The 18,255-nt window shown below is 39.8% G+C and overlaps 1 protein-coding gene across 18 annotated transcripts in view; it reads left to right on the top strand.

The window, feature by feature from the left end:
• Positions 1-18,255, top strand: part of Cdc42bpa (CDC42 binding protein kinase alpha) — a 257,942-nt gene that overhangs the window by 174,484 nt on the left and 65,203 nt on the right. For 15 of the 18 annotated variants that reach the window (XM_057769495.1, XM_057769493.1, XM_057769490.1 and 12 more), the window contains exons 13-17: positions 1,486-1,728; positions 1,948-2,058; positions 8,210-8,457; positions 13,121-13,226; positions 16,616-16,740. In XM_057769495.1, the coding sequence (XP_057625478.1) occupies positions 1,486-1,728; positions 1,948-2,058; positions 8,210-8,457; positions 13,121-13,226; positions 16,616-16,740 (833 nt within the window). The remainder of the gene's footprint in view (positions 1-1,485; positions 1,729-1,947; positions 2,059-8,209; positions 8,458-13,120; positions 13,227-16,615; positions 16,741-18,255) is intronic. The other 3 variants (XM_057769503.1, XM_057769501.1, XM_057769494.1) reach the window with 1 other exon arrangement.

Here is an 18,255-nt window from a genome sequence, read left to right as displayed (position 1 = left end):
TGAATGCATATGTCTACACCTACTGTGACATGGGTATAGAGCTCAGATTATTAATTTGCAGAAGTCAATTCTGTCCACTTTGCAGAACCCAGGTATTAAACACACTGCCTTTACCCGTTGAGCCTTCTCACTGTCCTCCCAAAGTCTTTATTTCTTTGTCTATTTTTAATCTTTCATGTATGAGTGTTTTGCGTCATTGTTTGTATGCCTAGTGCCCATGGAAGCTAGAAGAGGGCATTCTTTCTCCTGGAACTAGGGTTAGAGATGGTCATGAGCTGCCCTACATGGGTGCCGGAAATCAAACCCAGGTCCTCTGGATGACCACCAGTGTTCATCACTGCTGAGCCGCCTCGTCAGCCCACCTCCCCCCTAATTTTTTTGGAGAGTTTATTGTTGTAGTGTTTTCCAGTTTCATTTTTATATATTTCTGGGTTTAGGTTTGAATTATTTTTTCATGCTTCATAAATATAAAGATTTCTATATAACATATGTGTGTGCTTTTAATTTTGATGAATTTTTTAATGTCTAAATGGACCTACAGATTCTTTAATAGTGTGGTAGTTTTTATTAGTCTTTTCTCATTTCCCTGTTTTTATGATAATTCCTTTTATTTCTTCCAATGTCCCATACATATCCGTCTTATGCCAGTATTTAATGATGCTCAAATACTTCTGATGTTTATTTTGTTTCCTATTGTTGCCATTGATACCTTATAGTGCTTTTGTTCTTTGGTTCTTTGAAAATCTGTGGGTGTGGGCTTATGTTCATTTGCTGTTAATGTTTGAATAAGCCAAATTTCCTTGAAATTCCTTCCTACAGTTGCACTGACCTGAGTCTGCAAAGCACCTCTAAATTAGTAATCTCAAATTTAGAGATGTTTCTCCTTGTTATTGGTCTAAGGGTTATTCTCCTCGGTAAGAAAAAGGCAACTGTGTTTTGTTTATTATTTGTGGTCATTCAGCTTAATTAGAAAATTCTCCCAAATATTTATTAGATTTTGCAAATTATTTTGAACATCATAGTTTATATTTTTTCATTCTGCTCATTCAGCTGCGTCTTTGCTCTTGCATTTTAGCATAACATGTTAGCATAAAAATTTGAGAGTTGGTGTTGGAGAAGGCTCACTGATTAAGAGCACTAGCTGCTCCTGCAGAGTTGAGTTCCCAGTACCCATGTGGGAGCCAGCAATTGCATATAACTTCAGTTTCATAGTTCTGATGCCCTCTTCCGGACTCAAATATGCAATGGTGCACATTTTTAATACAGGCTAAAAGCATATACATAAATAAAAATAAATTTTAAAAACGAGTTTGAGAAGTTAAACAAGGCATCATTCCCTTAATGTCTGTAGAAGTAGAATTTCCTTTAGTTGTCTTGAGGTTAATAATTGTGGCTCTTCATGACTTAATAATAGCTACTTTCATGACCTAATGTGGTCTCTAGGTTGCAGATTTGGTAACGTGTATTCTTTTTACAAAACTATAGGAACTAGTCCAGGCTAGTGAGCGATTAAAAAACCAATCCAAAGAGCTGAAAGACGCACACTGTCAGAGGAAACTGGCCATGCAGGAGTTCATGGAGATCAATGAACGACTAACAGAATTGCACACTCAAAAACAGAAACTTGCTCGCCATGTCCGAGATAAGGAAGAAGAGGTGGACCTGGTGATGCAAAAAGCTGAGAGCTTAAGGCAGGAGCTGCGCAGAGCAGAAAGAGCCAAGAAAGAGGTCAGTAGCCAGGCAAATTCCATAGTATCTGTAGAGTCGTGCTTTAAACTGCACTTAGAGACTAGTGAAATAATGTGCATTCCATTCTTTGAGTTTTGATAGTTATTGTGTAGCTTGGTACTATAAACTAGAGTGAAGTTCACCATTCGAGCTATAAATTTTCTTAAGGAAAAGTAATTTGCAAAGCTAACTATGAAATCTGCCCTTTTTGTTTTGAAGCTGGAAGTTCACACTGAAGCTCTAATTGCTGAAGCATCAAAGGACAGGAAGCTGCGTGAGCAGAGCGAGCATTATTCTAAACAACTGGAAAATGAATTGGAGGGACTGAAGGTATCACTTGACCTTTATGACTCCTGATGAATTTTCTCCTCTGCAAGCCTGATAGGATGGCTAACTTATTAAAACTCGTTGGTAAAAAATGAAAACTGCCTGTGCTTCCAGTCTAGTAGTCTCAGTTCTCATTCTTAGTAGTCGGGAGCTGATAGAGACTTGCTTGTCACACTCAAGTTTGTTTAGTGGAGAGAAGAAATCCATGAAGGGCTGCCTTCCTGAACAAGATGTCCTTGTACCCTTAATGCATGCTGTAATAAGGTATTAAGAGTCCCTGTATTTGCCAATTTCCTCTCATTATTACAAAAGATTTGATTGAGGCAGCTTAAGGAAAGCAATATTTATTTGGCTAACAATTTGAGGTGTTGTTCATCATGGTCATCATGGAGAGCAGGATCTTGAGGTCACATCATGTTTGTAGTATGGACGTAGAGAGAGGTGAAAGCTGCCACTCCTTTCACTCTCCCCTTCTTGTTCAGTCCAGGATTCCACAGTTTGTCTTTCCATGTAGGTTAACCCAGTCTGGAAGTTCTCTCATAGACATGCCCAAGGTTTGTTTCTGTGTTAATTTTTACATGAAGTTGACTGTTGGAATTAACCATCACACCACTACCTGTTTTATAGATGACTCAAGAGAGGCCAACTCTAGCTACATGATCCAGTTTTAAGTTCTAACCTGACCAGTTACTAGCTATGTAACACTGGATGGAACATTTCCCCTCCTCCTGTTTTAATCCTCTCATCTATAGTTTCTCTTCTAGGGTGTATAAGTACATGTGCAAGATCACACCTCACAGTGCTCAGTAATTCTGCTCCTTTTGTGCTGTAGCATGGTTTAATGACTGACTCACAGATCTCTTTCCTCACCAAAACTGTAATCTAGCTTGTTAAAAATACAGACAAATATATTATTGACCTGTGGTCATTTAAAAATACTTGTTTAATACATGTGCTTTTCAGTCAATCAGTCATGTGGTAGAATTGACCATAACTGTGATGACTGAATATCAGAGAAACTGGTGTTTCTTTCTTTTACTTAATTCAGAAGAACTAGAAAGTGCAACCTAGAAATCTTAGACATTTTTTTTCTTAGCTCTCTCATTCTCTGACCATTAGATCAAAAATAATACAGTAGCGAATAAAAAATAATAGTCAGTGAACCTAAAACTTTGTTTGAGATTAACACAGTTGGCAAACCTTCAGCTAGACAGAACAGAAAAGGGAGGGAGCAAGGAGGAAAGGAGGATGTAGGGATTTAAAATCAGAAACAAAGGTGGGTGTTTTACTTATGACCACAGAAAGTAAAAGAACTGTATGCCACTAGAATAGATGATCTAGGTGAAATGGACAAAATAACCAAAAAAGACTCAAAGTAAAATAGAAAGCCAGATCTATAGCAAATAAAAAAATGAATTTTTAAAGAATCTTCTGATTGAGTTCAAGACCAGATTTTCCACTTGTGAACTACTAGACATTTAAAGAACAGTTACCTAAACAAATCAACTTAAAGAAAGAAAAAGTTATTTTGGCTTATGATCTCGGTGTTGACAGAGGTTTCTGTCCCACCAAGTCCCACAGTCATTCAGTCCCAAAGAAATACCCAAAGGTCTACATTAATCATAAACTGGTTGGCCTATTAGCTCAGGCTTCTTATTAATTAATTTTTACATCTTAGCTCATAATTCTTGTCTGTGTTAGCCATGTGGCTTGATACCTTTCATCAGCGAGGCCTTCTCATCTGCATCCTCTACATCTGGGTGACAACTGCAGACTGAGCTTTCCTCTTCCCAGGATTCTCCTGTTCTAGTCGCCCCACCTCTACTTCTTGCCTGGCTACTGGTCAATTAGCGTTTTATTAGAAATAATACAAGTGACAGGATAAAAAACCATTGTCCCACAGCATCTCGGAGGTTTTGGCCCTATGTTACTTGGCTCTAAAGATAAAACAGAACATCATGCCAAGGAGCATATAGTGGACGAAGACTGTTCAATCATGAACTTATCAGTAGATTGACCCATTGATGAGAACAGAGCCCTCAGATCTGACACTTCAGTAGTGACACCAGCGGGGTTCCAGCCTTCAACAAATAAACAACACCTCCTTAAAGTCTCAAAAAAAACCAGAAGTGATAGAAATATAACTCATTCTTGAGGCCAGCATGGCCCTGAATACCAAAGCCAGAGGAAGACTTCACAAGGATATTACAAGCCAACATTTCTTATCAATATATATGCACAAATCCTCAACAAAATACTAGCATATTAGAATACTGAATTTTATAATACCCAAAAGTATATTATAAAATGTAGATATCATGACCAAATAAGATACAGCTCAGGAATGTAGGGGTGGTTCAGCACAAGGAAAAACTTTCAATGGCTTTTATTAAATTTGTTCTTCGGCAGTTTGCATATAAATAGTATATTCTGTTTAGTTTTAACCACTGTCTGCCCTCCTTTATCTCCTTCCCACTCCCCATGCCCCAAGCAGGTTCCTTTTCCGTACTCATATAGGTTTTTTGTTTGTTTGTTTGTTTGTTTGTTTGTTTGTGTTGTTTTGTTTTATTTATTGCGACCCATTGATTTTCACCATCTGTATAACCATGATGGAGTTATAAGTTTGAAGCTCGTGGGTTCCTCAGTGGGTGCACAGCTGAAGACAATAGCTGCCCCTTGCCCAGACCCTGTGAGTAAGCATTAGTTCAGCATGGGACATAGAGCCCTGTGAACCCCTCCACAGTCTGTGGTTGACACGACAGACCCAGTATTGTGCCAGGTACATTGCAGACAGATGCAGCTGCACTGTAAGATTATAAATTGCAAGTTTCTTTGGTTGTGTCCTGTCTAAAAGATAGCATTTCACAACCCCTCTCTATCTTCTGGAAAATATTTAAATTTGATACGTATGCTAAATCAGTGCATCAGTTATGCAGTGGGGTTGGTCAGAACTTACATTTCCTGTGATGATTGTGTATGGTGTTTGCAAGTAAGCATTAGCTCCTCTGTTTCTACTCTCTTTTCCACATGTGCCTAGAATTGTGGGAATGTTCTCCTCCACATACGGGCTCCCCTTGCCCAGCCTTGATACAAGGGGAGGTGCTTAGTCTTACTGCAATTTGAAATGCCATGCTTTGTTGACACCCCTGGGGAGTCTGCCCCTTTCTGAACAGACTTAGAGGAGAAGTATAAAAGGTGGAGGGGACGTAGGGAGAGGTTTTTTTTTTTTTTTTTTAGAATTGTGAAAATATAGTATGAGTCACCAGACAGTGGGTGCTTCAGAAGTGCATTCAAGTGCCATTTCACATGGCTAAGAGCAGGAAAGGTAAACAAATGCATAAATTGGGGCTGGAGAGGTTCAGTGGCTAAGCACACTCCCTGCTCTTCCAGAAAACTCTTCTGGCATGCAGGCATACATGCAGAGAGAACATTGTATGCAAAATAAGTAAGTAAATCTTTAAAAAGTTCAAAACAAAACAAAAATCATATTAAAATATATTTTTATTTTTGAATTTCATATATTTATACCTTGTATTTTAGTCATATCTATTACAACTGTCTCCCTCAAACTCTTCCCAAAATCTCTCACAGAAAGATACCTGGCAAGTCCTCTGGTGGGTGGGAGACCACAGTGGGTGGGAGACAGACAGATAACACCATGCAGAGAGAGCTTGGGTATAGAGTTTATTTAATGTGTAGGGGGATTATGGAGTGAAGAGAGAGAAGAAGGGAGAGAGGGAGAGAGGGAGGGAGGGAGGGAAGGAGGGAGGGAGAGGGAGGGAGAGAGGGAGGGAGGGAGAGGCAGTAGGTATTTCTTCAGAAGAGGGGGAGGAGGGGTGGAGAGAAGGTATGAGATCAGCTTGCCTTGGGTGGAGGGATTGGGGATAGAAGGAGCTTGTCTCTTAAAGGGACAGGGTACTCAGGTGATAGGGAAGGTCAGCAAAATGATAACACTCACTGAATTCCCATGCCAACTTCATGTCTTTTTTTTCATTACCCTACTGAGTCCAACTAATGCAGCCTGTATATAAGTAGTTAGGTGTAAGACCATCCACCATGCAAGGACAATTTACCAGAAACAACCTCTGAAATAAACTGACTCTCCTTACCCCGGTAACCAATAGTTTCCCAACTAGGTATGGGGCCTTATTCCCTGATCTGCATGGGAATTTTCCTGGCTTGGTCTTGTGCAGGCAGCCACAGCAGCTGCGAGTTTATGAACACAATGCCTTGTCGTGTCCAAGACACTGTTTAGAAGTAGTCCTTCCCAACGTCTTTCTCTTACACACTTTTCTCCCTCTCTTTCTTGGCATTCTCTAGTCCTTGAGGGAAGGCGATATGATATCGATGTCACAATTAGGGCTGAGCACTTCATCATCAGTTATTCTCTGTGTACTACTGACCAGTTGTGAGCCTCTGTATTAACCACTGTCCACTGAATAAAGAAATCAATGCATTGGGGGCTGATAGCTCATGGGTATAAAAATAAGTATTTAGAAGACAGTTTGATATCCATTTAACAAAACTAGGAGGCTGTCACTGGGAGCCTATATTTGGCCATGTTTACAGTACTAGTTATGAGCTCCATTCCATGAATCAGGCCTTAAATTCAGTCAGGAAGTAGTTGGTTACTCCAGCAGTATTCATGCAAGAAATCTCATTCTTAGTTCTAGACCAATGCATTTTGACCATGTTTCCTCCTCCAGCTAAGCATGATGGCTGTCTTGATACAAATTTAGACATACCCTGGGAAGCAGGAATCTTAATTGAGAAAATGCCTCCATAAGATTGAACTCTAGGCAACTCTGTCTAGGTGTCTGAGGTCCCAGCTCATTGTGTGCAATACCACTCCTCAGCAGGTGGTCTTTGTTGGATAAGAAAGCAGGCTAAGCAAACCATGAGGTGCAAGTCTTGTAAATCAGTGCTCTTCCGTGGCTCTACTTCAGTTCCTGCCTCAACTTTGCCCAGTGATGGTCTGTGACCTGAGTTCTAAGCTGAAATAAACCCTTTATCCCCAGGTTTCTTTTAGTCATGGTGTTTATCACTGTATTAGAAACCATAAGTGAGACAGTAGCTCATGCCTGTAACCCAAGTATTAAGCTTCAGAAGCGGGACGAATGTGAGGCTAGCTTGGCCTACGTAGTGAATTCCATCATTGCCTAATAAGTGTGAGACTCTATCTCAGAAAAGCACTTTTCTCCTCCTTAATGTTTTCCTTAGAAGTTAATAGACCTGCTTTTTTCCTATTGTAGACATGAAGATGTTTAGACCTTTTGTAATTTCTTTCTGAACATTACAAAAAGCCTTCTTTCTTTTCTTATATGTTGTAACTGAATGATGCCTTCCCTCATCTTAATCTTTTAAAGACATGAATTTAATGCAAACTTCGACTCCTGCTTATTAGACATATGGTTAGGTTTTTTTCTTAAATATATAACAATAATCCTAGATAAAAGTTTAAATGTTTTGCTGGTTAGTTTTCATCAGCTTGACACAAGCTAGGGTCATCTGGGAAGAAAGAATCTCAACTGAGAGAATGCCTCCATCAGACTGCCTGTAGGCAAGTCTGTAGGGCATTTTCTTGATTAATGGTTTATGTGAGTGGGTCCAGATCACTTGAGGTGGTCCTGGGTGGTGTAAGAAAACAGGCTGTGGGAACCTTGGAAAACAAGCCAGTAAGCAGCACTCCTTTGTGATTCTGATTTAGTTCCTGCCCCCAGGTTCCTATCCTGAGCTTCTGCCCTAGCTCCCCCCCCACACACACACACCATGATGGACTTTAGCCTATATGATGAAATTAACCACAAGTTGCTTTTGGTCATGGTCTTTATCATAACAATAGGGAGCAAACTAGACCAGATTGAAAACAAAAAAGTTATAAACTGCCAACAAAAAGTTCAAGTTAATCTCTGGCCTTAGTGTGCAGACTCAAAAGTAGCAAAGACCATAAAATAATATAAACCGAGGAAAGTATTTGTAATATATGGCAGAGAAAGAATAGCCTTACATGTACATTTTTGTGTGAGAGTATATATATATACATATATATATATATATATATATATGATATGCATATATAGTTCCTGTTAGAAAAGCGTTGCTTCTTATTTTATTTTTTAACCTTTTGTTTTATATATATGTGTGTGTTGTGTAGCAAAAACAAATTAGTTACTCACCAGGAATATGCAGCATAGAACATCAGCAAGAGATAACTAAGCTGAAAACTGACTTGGAAAAGAAAAGTATCTTTTATGAAGAAGAAATATCTAAAAGAGAAGGAATACATGCAAGTGAGATTAAAAATCTGAAGAAGGAACTGCATGACTCCGAAGGCCAGCAGCTTGCTCTCAACAAAGAAATTATGGTTTTAAAAGACAAATTGGAAAAAAACAGGAGAGAAAGGTAAGAATCAAATTATTTTGTCATCCAGCAAATATCTGCTAAGTACATGTTGTGTGCTAAATCCTGGGAAACTCAGACAATGGCATATCCAGGCTCCTAGGGCCTTAGGCTTTTCAGGAAGAAATACCTCTTAGCTGGACCTAAAGACTTAGGAAGAAGGGAATGGGGAGCATCCAGGCAGAGGTGGCCTAATGGCTGAGATCCAAAGGAAAGAAAATGTCACACATTCATAAAACAAGTGCTCCTTACTGTGGTGGGTGCACACATAGAAAAACAGAGTGGTGAGACATGAGACTGTGGGAAAAAAACAAAGCACAGGCAGATTTGTGAATTAAGGTAAGGAAAATTACATGATAGTACTTATATTTTGGAATGGTCACTTGCTACCTTGTGGGGAATGATTGGAAGGATCCAGAGGAATCCAGCTATAAAATGAGAAGTACATAGATAATACTGAAGTTGGAAGTGAGTATGATAGATTCAAGAAATTCTGCTGAAAAGACAGAATGTGCAGGACAGAAGGCAGTGGCTATGAGAAAAGAGAGAGCAGGAGGAATTATCAGTAACACTCAGGTTTTAGGTTTTAGGCAACTGAATAGATTTTATTGGCACGCATCCTGTGTTACTTATATTGGAAGCTCACATTTTTGTAGTCTGGTGCATTCTTGACAAATGCGAAGTACTATTGTGTGCGCTATGATATGGCAGTGAACAGATCAAACAAAAGTCTTTGTCCTCATGGAACTTGCTCTCAGTAGGTGAAAGACAATAAAGACAACAAGTGTAGTGTAGAACACATTACATGGTGATCTGTGCTAGAACAGAAACAAATAAGGAACGGCCATTAATATGAAGATTAAATCCTGTACACAGAAGAGAAGATGGCTGGAGGTGACTGTACTGAGGTAACTTCCCAGTGAAGAGTAAATACGTGTGAAATGTGTGCGATGGTGTGAGAACATTGTGTTCAGAGGAGAGCCATCTGTTCAGAAAGTACTGAGCAGGCCACAGGCCACGAGACTGTTAAGAGCTCACTGTAAATGAACATCAGCCGCTTGGTAGATGTGTGGAGTAGGCTGGTTTCACGGGTGGAAATATAATTGTGGGTGTCACTCTTCTATGGTATTTAATGCTGTGGGTCTGAATGAGATCATTTAGTGACTGTGCATAGAATAAGGCCCTAGAACTAAGCTCTGGGCCATTCCAGTCTTTAGAAACTGGGAGATGAGGAAGAACTAGCAAAATGAATAGAAAAAGAAAGCTAGGAAGAAAACTAGGCAAGCGTGGTTTTTCTGGGGCCCTGATAAAGGAAGCGTGTCAAATCTGTCCCTGTGTAGGAAAGCCTCATACTATGAAAAGAACTTCAAAGTGGCATTTGCACTTTGCATCATGTGACTTTGATGGGAACCGTCCCAGTGGAAAAGTGGCCATAGGAGACCTGAAGGAGAGCCAGTGGAACAGTGTGCAAATAACACTAGTGCATGAATGTGTTAGTGCACAAAGTAAGCAGTGAAATAGTAGCTGGAGAAGTTTATCTCAAGTTATTTTGCTCTTTGTTTTTGTTGTCGTTGTTGGTGGTGGTAATGGTGTGTGTGTTTACTAAGTAGAAATGATAACATGTTTGTAATTTGGCAGAAATTAGCCAATAGAGTTGGGAGGAAGGTACTAGAGCAATGAAGAGATCAGCCTTACTCAGGCATATGTAGTTTTACCTGTAGAAAAGGGTGCAGAGTAAATGACTTAGAAGTCAGCTAGGAAGGTGGATCTGATTTTTGTGTTGAGTTGAGGTCAGAGTGCTGGATGTAAAATGCTTGGAAGACATTGGTGTGCTTCCTGATGGGCTGTGCTGAGAATAGTGTAGTGATGCTCGGTCATCAAACAGGCTCCAATTGAGGGTCACCCCTACAAAGAGAGAGTCCTGCACTCCTCAAAGCTGTTTTGAGATCTAGAGAAGACAAAGAAACCACTTTACACCAAAGGAAAATGAAGGAGACAAGGCTCAGCACATGTTTTTCAGCTGGCTTGGGGACAAGATAAGAAACAGACAGGGTTGGGGTGGCGGGAAGTTTGAGTTGGGATGTAGATTTGAGAATAGTGTTAGTTGGGACAGGTATTTACAGAAGTTAAGCATGTACTTGACTTGAGGAAATACAGTCTGGATTATACATGTCAGAAGAATAACTTCTACCCCGGCCCTTAGCTGTTCAGGAGAATATGGTACACATAGAGTGATTGAGCAACTGATGGAAAATGCTAGCCATTGGGACATCTAGACAGAGACACAGAGGTTCTTTGTACTATAGTTATAACTTTTATGTTAATTGAAATTATTTCAAACCAATTACTAAGTATTAAAGTTCAGATATATATTCATTTCTAAATATTAATAAAATGAACAAGATAACATTCTTAATAATGTTAATAAGCTAGGAAATAACTGGCTCAATCTTAAGTGAGGATCCCATACCTCTATTTTATAAAAACAGATGTAGCTGTATAAAGAAAAGTACCTAGCTTGGTCTCATTACTTTGTCTTTAAACTTAGTAGCCCTGGGTCGGATGGCAGTCATTATTACGCTCATGTTGGTGGCTTCTTCATCAGCCTTCCCTGATTACACATCTCTCTTAGTCACTTTGTCCCAAGTAGTAATTGTGACATTACCATATCTTACTTTCTTTATAGACTTATCTAAAATTAATTCACTTACTAATTTTTCTTCTCCTGCACTTGAATGTAAACTCTGTAAGCAGGGTTTACAAAACTCATAAGAATTTATTTGTTGGCAAATAACAGATAATCTAAAAATATTTGTTAAATGACTGAATAAGCCAGTCCACCACTCTTACATCATAAAAAAATAAAGACAGAGACTCACTGTCTAGTCCTAGCTGGCCTGGAATCCACTGTGCACATCTGGCTGGTCTCAAACTCCATGATTCCTCTTGCCTCCTGAATTCTGGGACTAAAGGCATGCACTATCATGCCCAACACACTGTAGATCTTGGAAAGTTTTTTTTCTTTTTTGGTTTTTCAAGATAGGGTTCCTCTCTAGCTTTGGAGCCTGTCCTGGAAACTAGCTCTTAGAGACCAGGCTGGACTTGAACTCACAGAGATCCGCCTGCCTCTGCCTCTCTAGTGCTGGGATTAAAGGCGTGTACCACCACCGCCCAGCTTAGTCTGATTCTTATGTAGTTGCTGTGTAAATGTTACAAACAATTTTTTCGGTTGACTTTTTTTTCTTTATTTATTAATTAAAAATTTCCACCTCCTCCTATTTCCCTCCCACTCCGCCACTCCTCCTCCCCCTTCCTCTCCACTCCTAAGAGCAGTCAGGGTTCCCTGCCCTGTGGGTAGTTGAAGGTCCTCCCCACTCCATCCAGGTCTAGGAAGGTGAGGATCCAAACAGACTAGGCTCCCACAAAGCCAGTCCATGCAGTAGAATCAAAACCCAGTGCCATTGTCGTTGACTTCTCAGTCAGCCCTCATTGTCAGCCACATTCAGAGAATCTGGTTTGATCACATGCTCCATCAATCCCAGTCCAGCTGGCCTTGGTGAGCTCTCATTAGATCAGTTCCACCGTCTCAGTGGGTGGACGCACGCCTCGTGGTCCTGACTTCCTTGCTCATGTTCTCCCTCCTTCTGCTCCTCATTTGGACCTTAGGAGCTCAGTCCAGTGCTCCAGTGTGGGTCTCTGTCTCTATCTCCATCCATCGCTGGATGAAGGTTTTATGGTGATATTGCAAGATATTCATCAGTGTGGCTATAGGATAAGGCCAGTTCAGGCACCCTCTCCTCTGCTGCCCAAGGAACAAGTTGGGGACATCTCCTTGGGCACCTGGGAACCCCTCTAGAATCAAGTCTCTTGCCAACCCTAAAATGGCTCCCATAATTAAGATATCTACTTCCCTGCTCTCATATCCACCCATCCTCCATCCCAACCATCCTATTTCCCCCAAGCTCTCCCCAATCCTCCCCTTCTCTTTTTCTCTTTCCCCATCTCCCCTTACCCCCATTTCACCCCCACCCCCATGCTCCCAACTTTTGCCTGGCAATCTTGTCTACTTCCAATATCCAGGAGGATAACTATATGTTTTTCTTTGCGTTCACCTTCTTATTTAGCTTCCCTAGGATTGCGAATTATAGGCTCAATGTCCTTTATTTATTGCTAGAATCCACTTATGAGTGAGTACATACCATATTCATCTTTTTGGGTCTGGGTTATCTCAATAAAGTGTTTTCTATTTCCATCCATTTGCATACAAAATTCAAGGTGTCATTGTTTTTTACCGCTGAGTAGAACTCTAAAGTATATATGTGCCACACCTTCGTCATCCATTCTTCTATTGAGGGGCACCTAGGTTGTTTCCAGGTTCTGGCTATTACAAATAGTGCTGCTATGAACATAGTTGAACAAATGCTTTTGTAGTATGATTGGGCATCTTTTGGGTATATTCTCAAGAGTGGAATTGCTGGGTCCTGAGGTAGGTTGACTCCCAGTTTCCTGAGAAATCACCGCACTGATTTCCAAAGTGGTTGCACAAGTTTGCATTCCCACCAACAATGGATGAGTGTTCCCCTTACTCCACATCCTCTCCAGCATAGGCAATCATTGGTGTTTTTGACTTTTAATCCAATTTGTTTTCTGTTTTAAATTTTGTTAGTCAAAGTGAAAGGGAAGAATTTGAAAATGAGTTCAAACAACAGTATGAACGGGAAAAAGTATTATTAACAGAAGAAAATAAGAAGTTAACAAGTGAACTTGATAAGGTGAGTGATTAAATCTCACTTGGTTGAATACATGCTGGGTGTCTTGCACTGTGATTTAAATCATGGTTGTCACTTTGTATTTGTGTGTTATTTAATGGTCCTCCTCATAAGGTGTCAGTGTATGCCAAGGTTTTGTTATATCATTTGTGTCAGACTCAGTTTTTCCATCTTTTTGCCCTTCTAAGTCCCTCCCCATCACCATGTTTTTTTGAAATAGTATCTCATGTAGCCCAGAATAGCCTTGAATTTATAGATGAATTTAGCCTTGAATGATTGATTCTCCTACCTTTACCCCCTGCAAGTGCTGAGATTACAGTCATGCACCACCATGCCCAGACCATTTGTGTGTGTGTGATGCATATGTATGTGTATATATGATATGTGGCTTTATAGGTAGAGACTTATTAATCACAATGAATTAACTAAAGTTACAAACTCTGACAAAGTTACAACTCTGACAAGTCCTGACAGCTACAGTTAGCATGGTCAAGAATGAGGGAGCCTCTGTTCTTTTCTAGTCCATTCATCAGCAGGCTCAAGACCAATTTTTCCTTGGAAATAGCTGGTCAGAGTTCCCTTCTACCTAGAGTGTGCTCGTTTAAGTTGGGGAAGACAGTCTTCATTACTCACTGCTGACTTAAATATTGGTCTCATTCATGAATATCCATACAGACATACTCATAAGAAGATTTCAACCAATATCTGGGCTACTCTGTCCCAGTCAAGATGACCTTTAAAATTAAGAACAATGTGACTATTTCTCATCACAGGAACAGTTCTGTAAATAGCTTTTCTCAGAAAAATTGTCCCCCATCAACAGTACATATTAAAAAGGCTGACTAGGGTCCTGAAGTATACAAGGAAGAGAGAAACACAACAACTAATGACAGGTGGGCACTGTTTGTCAGGAAATGGGAGGATAGTAATATCATGAGATTGTTTTTAACTTAAGAAATTTTTCATACACACTGTATGACATATATGAAAAAAATTGCCACGCATAGCAGCAAACTTAGACGAATCACTGACAAACCAGGAGGAGGATGCAACTGCACAAACAGAATCACAGAGTGAGAGGGAAGCAAGGCCGTCACATAAACGAGGTGCAGGGTTCTCAGCTGGAGTGAGACTGTTACAGAAACTACGTTTGAAGAGGTAATGGTTTGAATTATCCAAAACCTGTGTGTGTGTGTCTAGCCAGCAACGCATTTTTAAATGCCAAAAACTATAAAGGTTCTCAGTCATGAACCTGCCCATGGAATCCTACATATAACCTAAAAGGAACCAACATAGGAGCCAACATAGAATCCTAAAAGCAGCCAGAGAAGGCATGGTGCTCAGGGAGTTAAAGACTGACAGCTGAGCTCTCAGTAGGAGAAAAGAAGAGCCATCCAAGACAGAAAGGAACGGCACATTACAAAGGTTAAAAAAAAGTAACTGCCATAGTAAAATGTTACATTTTAATTTCATAAAGAAACCAGTAAATAAAGTGCTTCAAGCATATCACACATTCTTGGGGGATCATGATTCAGCTTAAGAAACCTGGCTACTTTTGTTTTTGTCTTTCAGCATGTTGAAATAAATAGAAATTTCAACAGTGGGAGGTTTGTTTTGAAGTGCTTGCGTGGTATATGTGTGTATGTTTGTGTGTTTGTACATGCACAGGTAGGTGGAGTGGTTGCGTGGTATATGTGTGTATGTTTGTGTGTTTGTACATGCACAGGTAGGTGGAGTGGAGGCTAGATGTTCCTCAGCAGATGTCCCTCTTTAATTTTTTAGCTAAGGTCTCTCCCTGAACCTGGAGGGAGTCACCGCTTTGGCCAGATGGCCAGTGAGCAGCAAGGGTCCTCTTACTCTACCTCTGCGTTGGGGTTGCATATACCAGCTACACCCTGCCACACTTAAACTTTTTACATGGTGCTGAGGCCCAGAACTCAGTCCTTATGCCCGCACACCAAAAATTTATTTATTTGTTTGTTTGTTTGTTTGCTGGTTTTTTAAGACAGGGTTTCTCTGTGGCTTTTGGAGGCTGTCCTGAAACTAGCTCTTTTTTTTTTAATTAATTAATTTATTTATTAAAGAATTCTGCCTCCTCCCCACCCCCACCTCCCATTTCCCTCCCCCAATCAAGTCCCCCTCCCTCATCAGCCCTAAGAGTAATCAGGGTTCCCTGCCCTGTGGGAAGTCCAAATACCATCCACCTCCATCCCGGTCTAGTAAGAGAAGTATCCAAACTGCCTAGGCTCCCACAAAGCCAGTACGTGCAGTAGGATCAAAAACCCATTGCCATTGTTCTTGAGTTCTCAGTAGTCCTCATTGTTCGCTATGTTCAGCAAGTCCGGTTTTATCCCATGCTTTTTCTGACCCAGGCACACTGAGACAATGGGGATGTTCTATCGGGAACTCACCAAGGCCAGCTGAAACTAGCTCTTGTAAACCAGGCTGGCCTACCTCTGCCTCCCAAGTGCTGGTATTAAAGTCAAGTGTGCACTGCCACCACCCGGCCCAAAAATTTATTGACTGAGTCATTCCCCTATCACAAATTTATTAAATTTATTAAATTTAGGTACAAATGTTTATATTTAAAATGAAAGAGCATCATTTTAAAATAATGTATTTTACGAAGAAAGTTATATGATTAAAATTTTTTTCTGGAAAACACATAACAAAAGATTGCTGTTGAGGTCTGGTAGTCATTGAAGTTGGGTGTTGAGCTCATGAGAATTCACTTACAGTACCCATTTTTGTTTCTTCCTATTAAGTACATTATCTATTTTATTTCATTTTCTATATTCTTTTGAACTGGTACACAGTTTCATTTTGTTTTTTAAATAATCTTTATCTCTATTTTATGTTTATGGATGTTTTGCCTGCCTGTATGTCTATACATCATATGTACACAGTGCTGATAGAGGCCAGAAAAGGGCATCATATCTCCTGGGCCACTGTGTGGGCTGCTTTTCAGAGGATCTGGGTTTGACCTCTGGGACCACATGGTGACTCAAAACAATTTTTGTCTGTTCTTGTGATTCTTTACAAGATCTTCTAAAGTTAACATGCAATTGCAGAAAAGAGGTGAGAGGGAGGGAGGGAGGAGGGAAGAAGGAAGAGAGGATGTTACCTGAAGAATTGGTTGATTTTTTTTTTCAGGTAGATGAAGAATATTCACAATTAGAGCCAATTTCATGTAGGGTGTGAGGAAAAGCAAAGAAAGCAGGAAAATTCAAGGTGCTCATTATTACCAAATTCTGTCTTAAGTGTGGTATGGAATAATAAAATTATGAACATTTTTAGTGGAAGATTATGCATTATTAGATGGAACAACAGGTGTCTAGGTATTGTGAAGTCCTGTTCCTGAAAGCCACTCATGCCTTCACACTGCCTTCCAGCTGACCACGTTGTATGAGAGCTTAAGTTTGCGCAACCAGCACTTAGAAGAAGAAGTCAAAGATCTAGCAGACAAGAAAGAATCCGTTGCCCACTGGGAAGCCCAAATAACAGAAATAATCCAGTGGTGAGTGCTCTTCCAAACGTGCTGCTGTGGGTGGCGTGGGCTGTGGACCCTGAGAAGTTCCTAACCCTTCATCGTCTTAGTTTGCGATGGAAAGCAGAGTCAGAGTGGGAAAGGTCAACCTTTAAAGGACTCAAGAAACATGTTCACTTGCTTTTCATGTGTTTTCTAAGATAAAACTGCATATTTATAACTATTTTAAGCAACTGATAGCCTAAGAAAAATGTAGAAGCTGAACAATAGGTAGGTATAATATATCTGTCCAGGTATGACATTTTAAGACCTTTAGTGATTGCAGCTTAGCCTGACAAACTATTTCCTCTGTTCTTGGGGCTAATTTGGATTATTTGGCCTGTGAATTTTGTCATCCTAATTTACTAATATTTGTTACCGTGTTTATTAAAATTTGCTTATTGTATACTGTGTAGAGAGAGCAGGATCCAATGAAGACATTATATTCTTCATTGTATTCATTTAAATCTTTACCCATTTTAACTTTTATGTCAGAATAGCTAGTTCCTTTATGTATCTACAAGCCAGTTAGTTATTTATTGAGGATTTTAGTTTCCTATTATTATTTTTTAGTTTAATCAGCTTTCTATTTTCCTTTATCAGATTTCTAATACCCTTTTTTTTTTTTTTTTTTTGGTTTTTCGAGACAGGGTTTCTCTGTGGCTTTGGAGCCTGTCCTGGAACTAGCTCTGTAGACCAGGCTGGTCTCGAACTCACAGAGATCCGCCTGCCTCTGCCTCCCAAGTGCTGGGATTAAAGGCGTGCACCACCATCGCCCGGCTCTAATACCCTTCTTAAATCAAGAGTGAATAAAATGTATTTTAACTAACTTTACTCTGATAAACCAGATATATGCCGACCTAACTGTAGAGCCTTCTGGTAACTAATGCTCACAGACATGCCCAGATTGTAGAAATTTGCTGTGTTGCACAAAATGCAGCTGTTAGTGCATTAATGTTTAATTTATGTCCACATCATTGGATTTACATTTCTAAAGAGAACCATTTTAACATTTAGCCAAATTAGTCACAGAGCTATAAATAACAAAAGATAGGGCTGAAAAATTGCTTTATAAACTGGTTTTTCCAAAACCTGTGGTCCTAGACCACCACTCTGTTTTCCAATGGCTAGGAGAATGGGAAGTGACCCTGATGAAGGAAGGAATCTTCATTCATTTATTCATTCAGTAACTCATTTATTCATTTTTTTTACAAACAGTTTTCACCGTGTCCTCAAGGCTGACCTCAAATTCTTGGTCTTTCAAAAGAAAAAAGAGTTGCATCATATAAACACTGCAGTGAAATAACAGCCAACTTAACATGCTAATATTCAAAGTATTGTTGGGAAACATAAACAAAATAGACTTAAAATAAATAAGTGATTTAAAAGTCATAGTGAAGCATTATGGTCCACTTACTTATTGGCCCACGATTCATTTTGAAATAACTAGAAATCACAAGAGTAGGAAACTTGTTTTTTTAAAAAGTGAGTAGTGGGCATTGGGGT

The sequence above is a fragment of the Chionomys nivalis genome, chromosome 5 (genome assembly GCF_950005125.1).
Source record: "Chionomys nivalis chromosome 5, mChiNiv1.1, whole genome shotgun sequence".
NCBI classification, from domain to species: domain Eukaryota; kingdom Metazoa; phylum Chordata; class Mammalia; order Rodentia; family Cricetidae; genus Chionomys; species Chionomys nivalis.
Note: the sequence above shows the minus strand (reverse complement) of the source record. Positions and strands in the feature narration are given on the sequence as shown.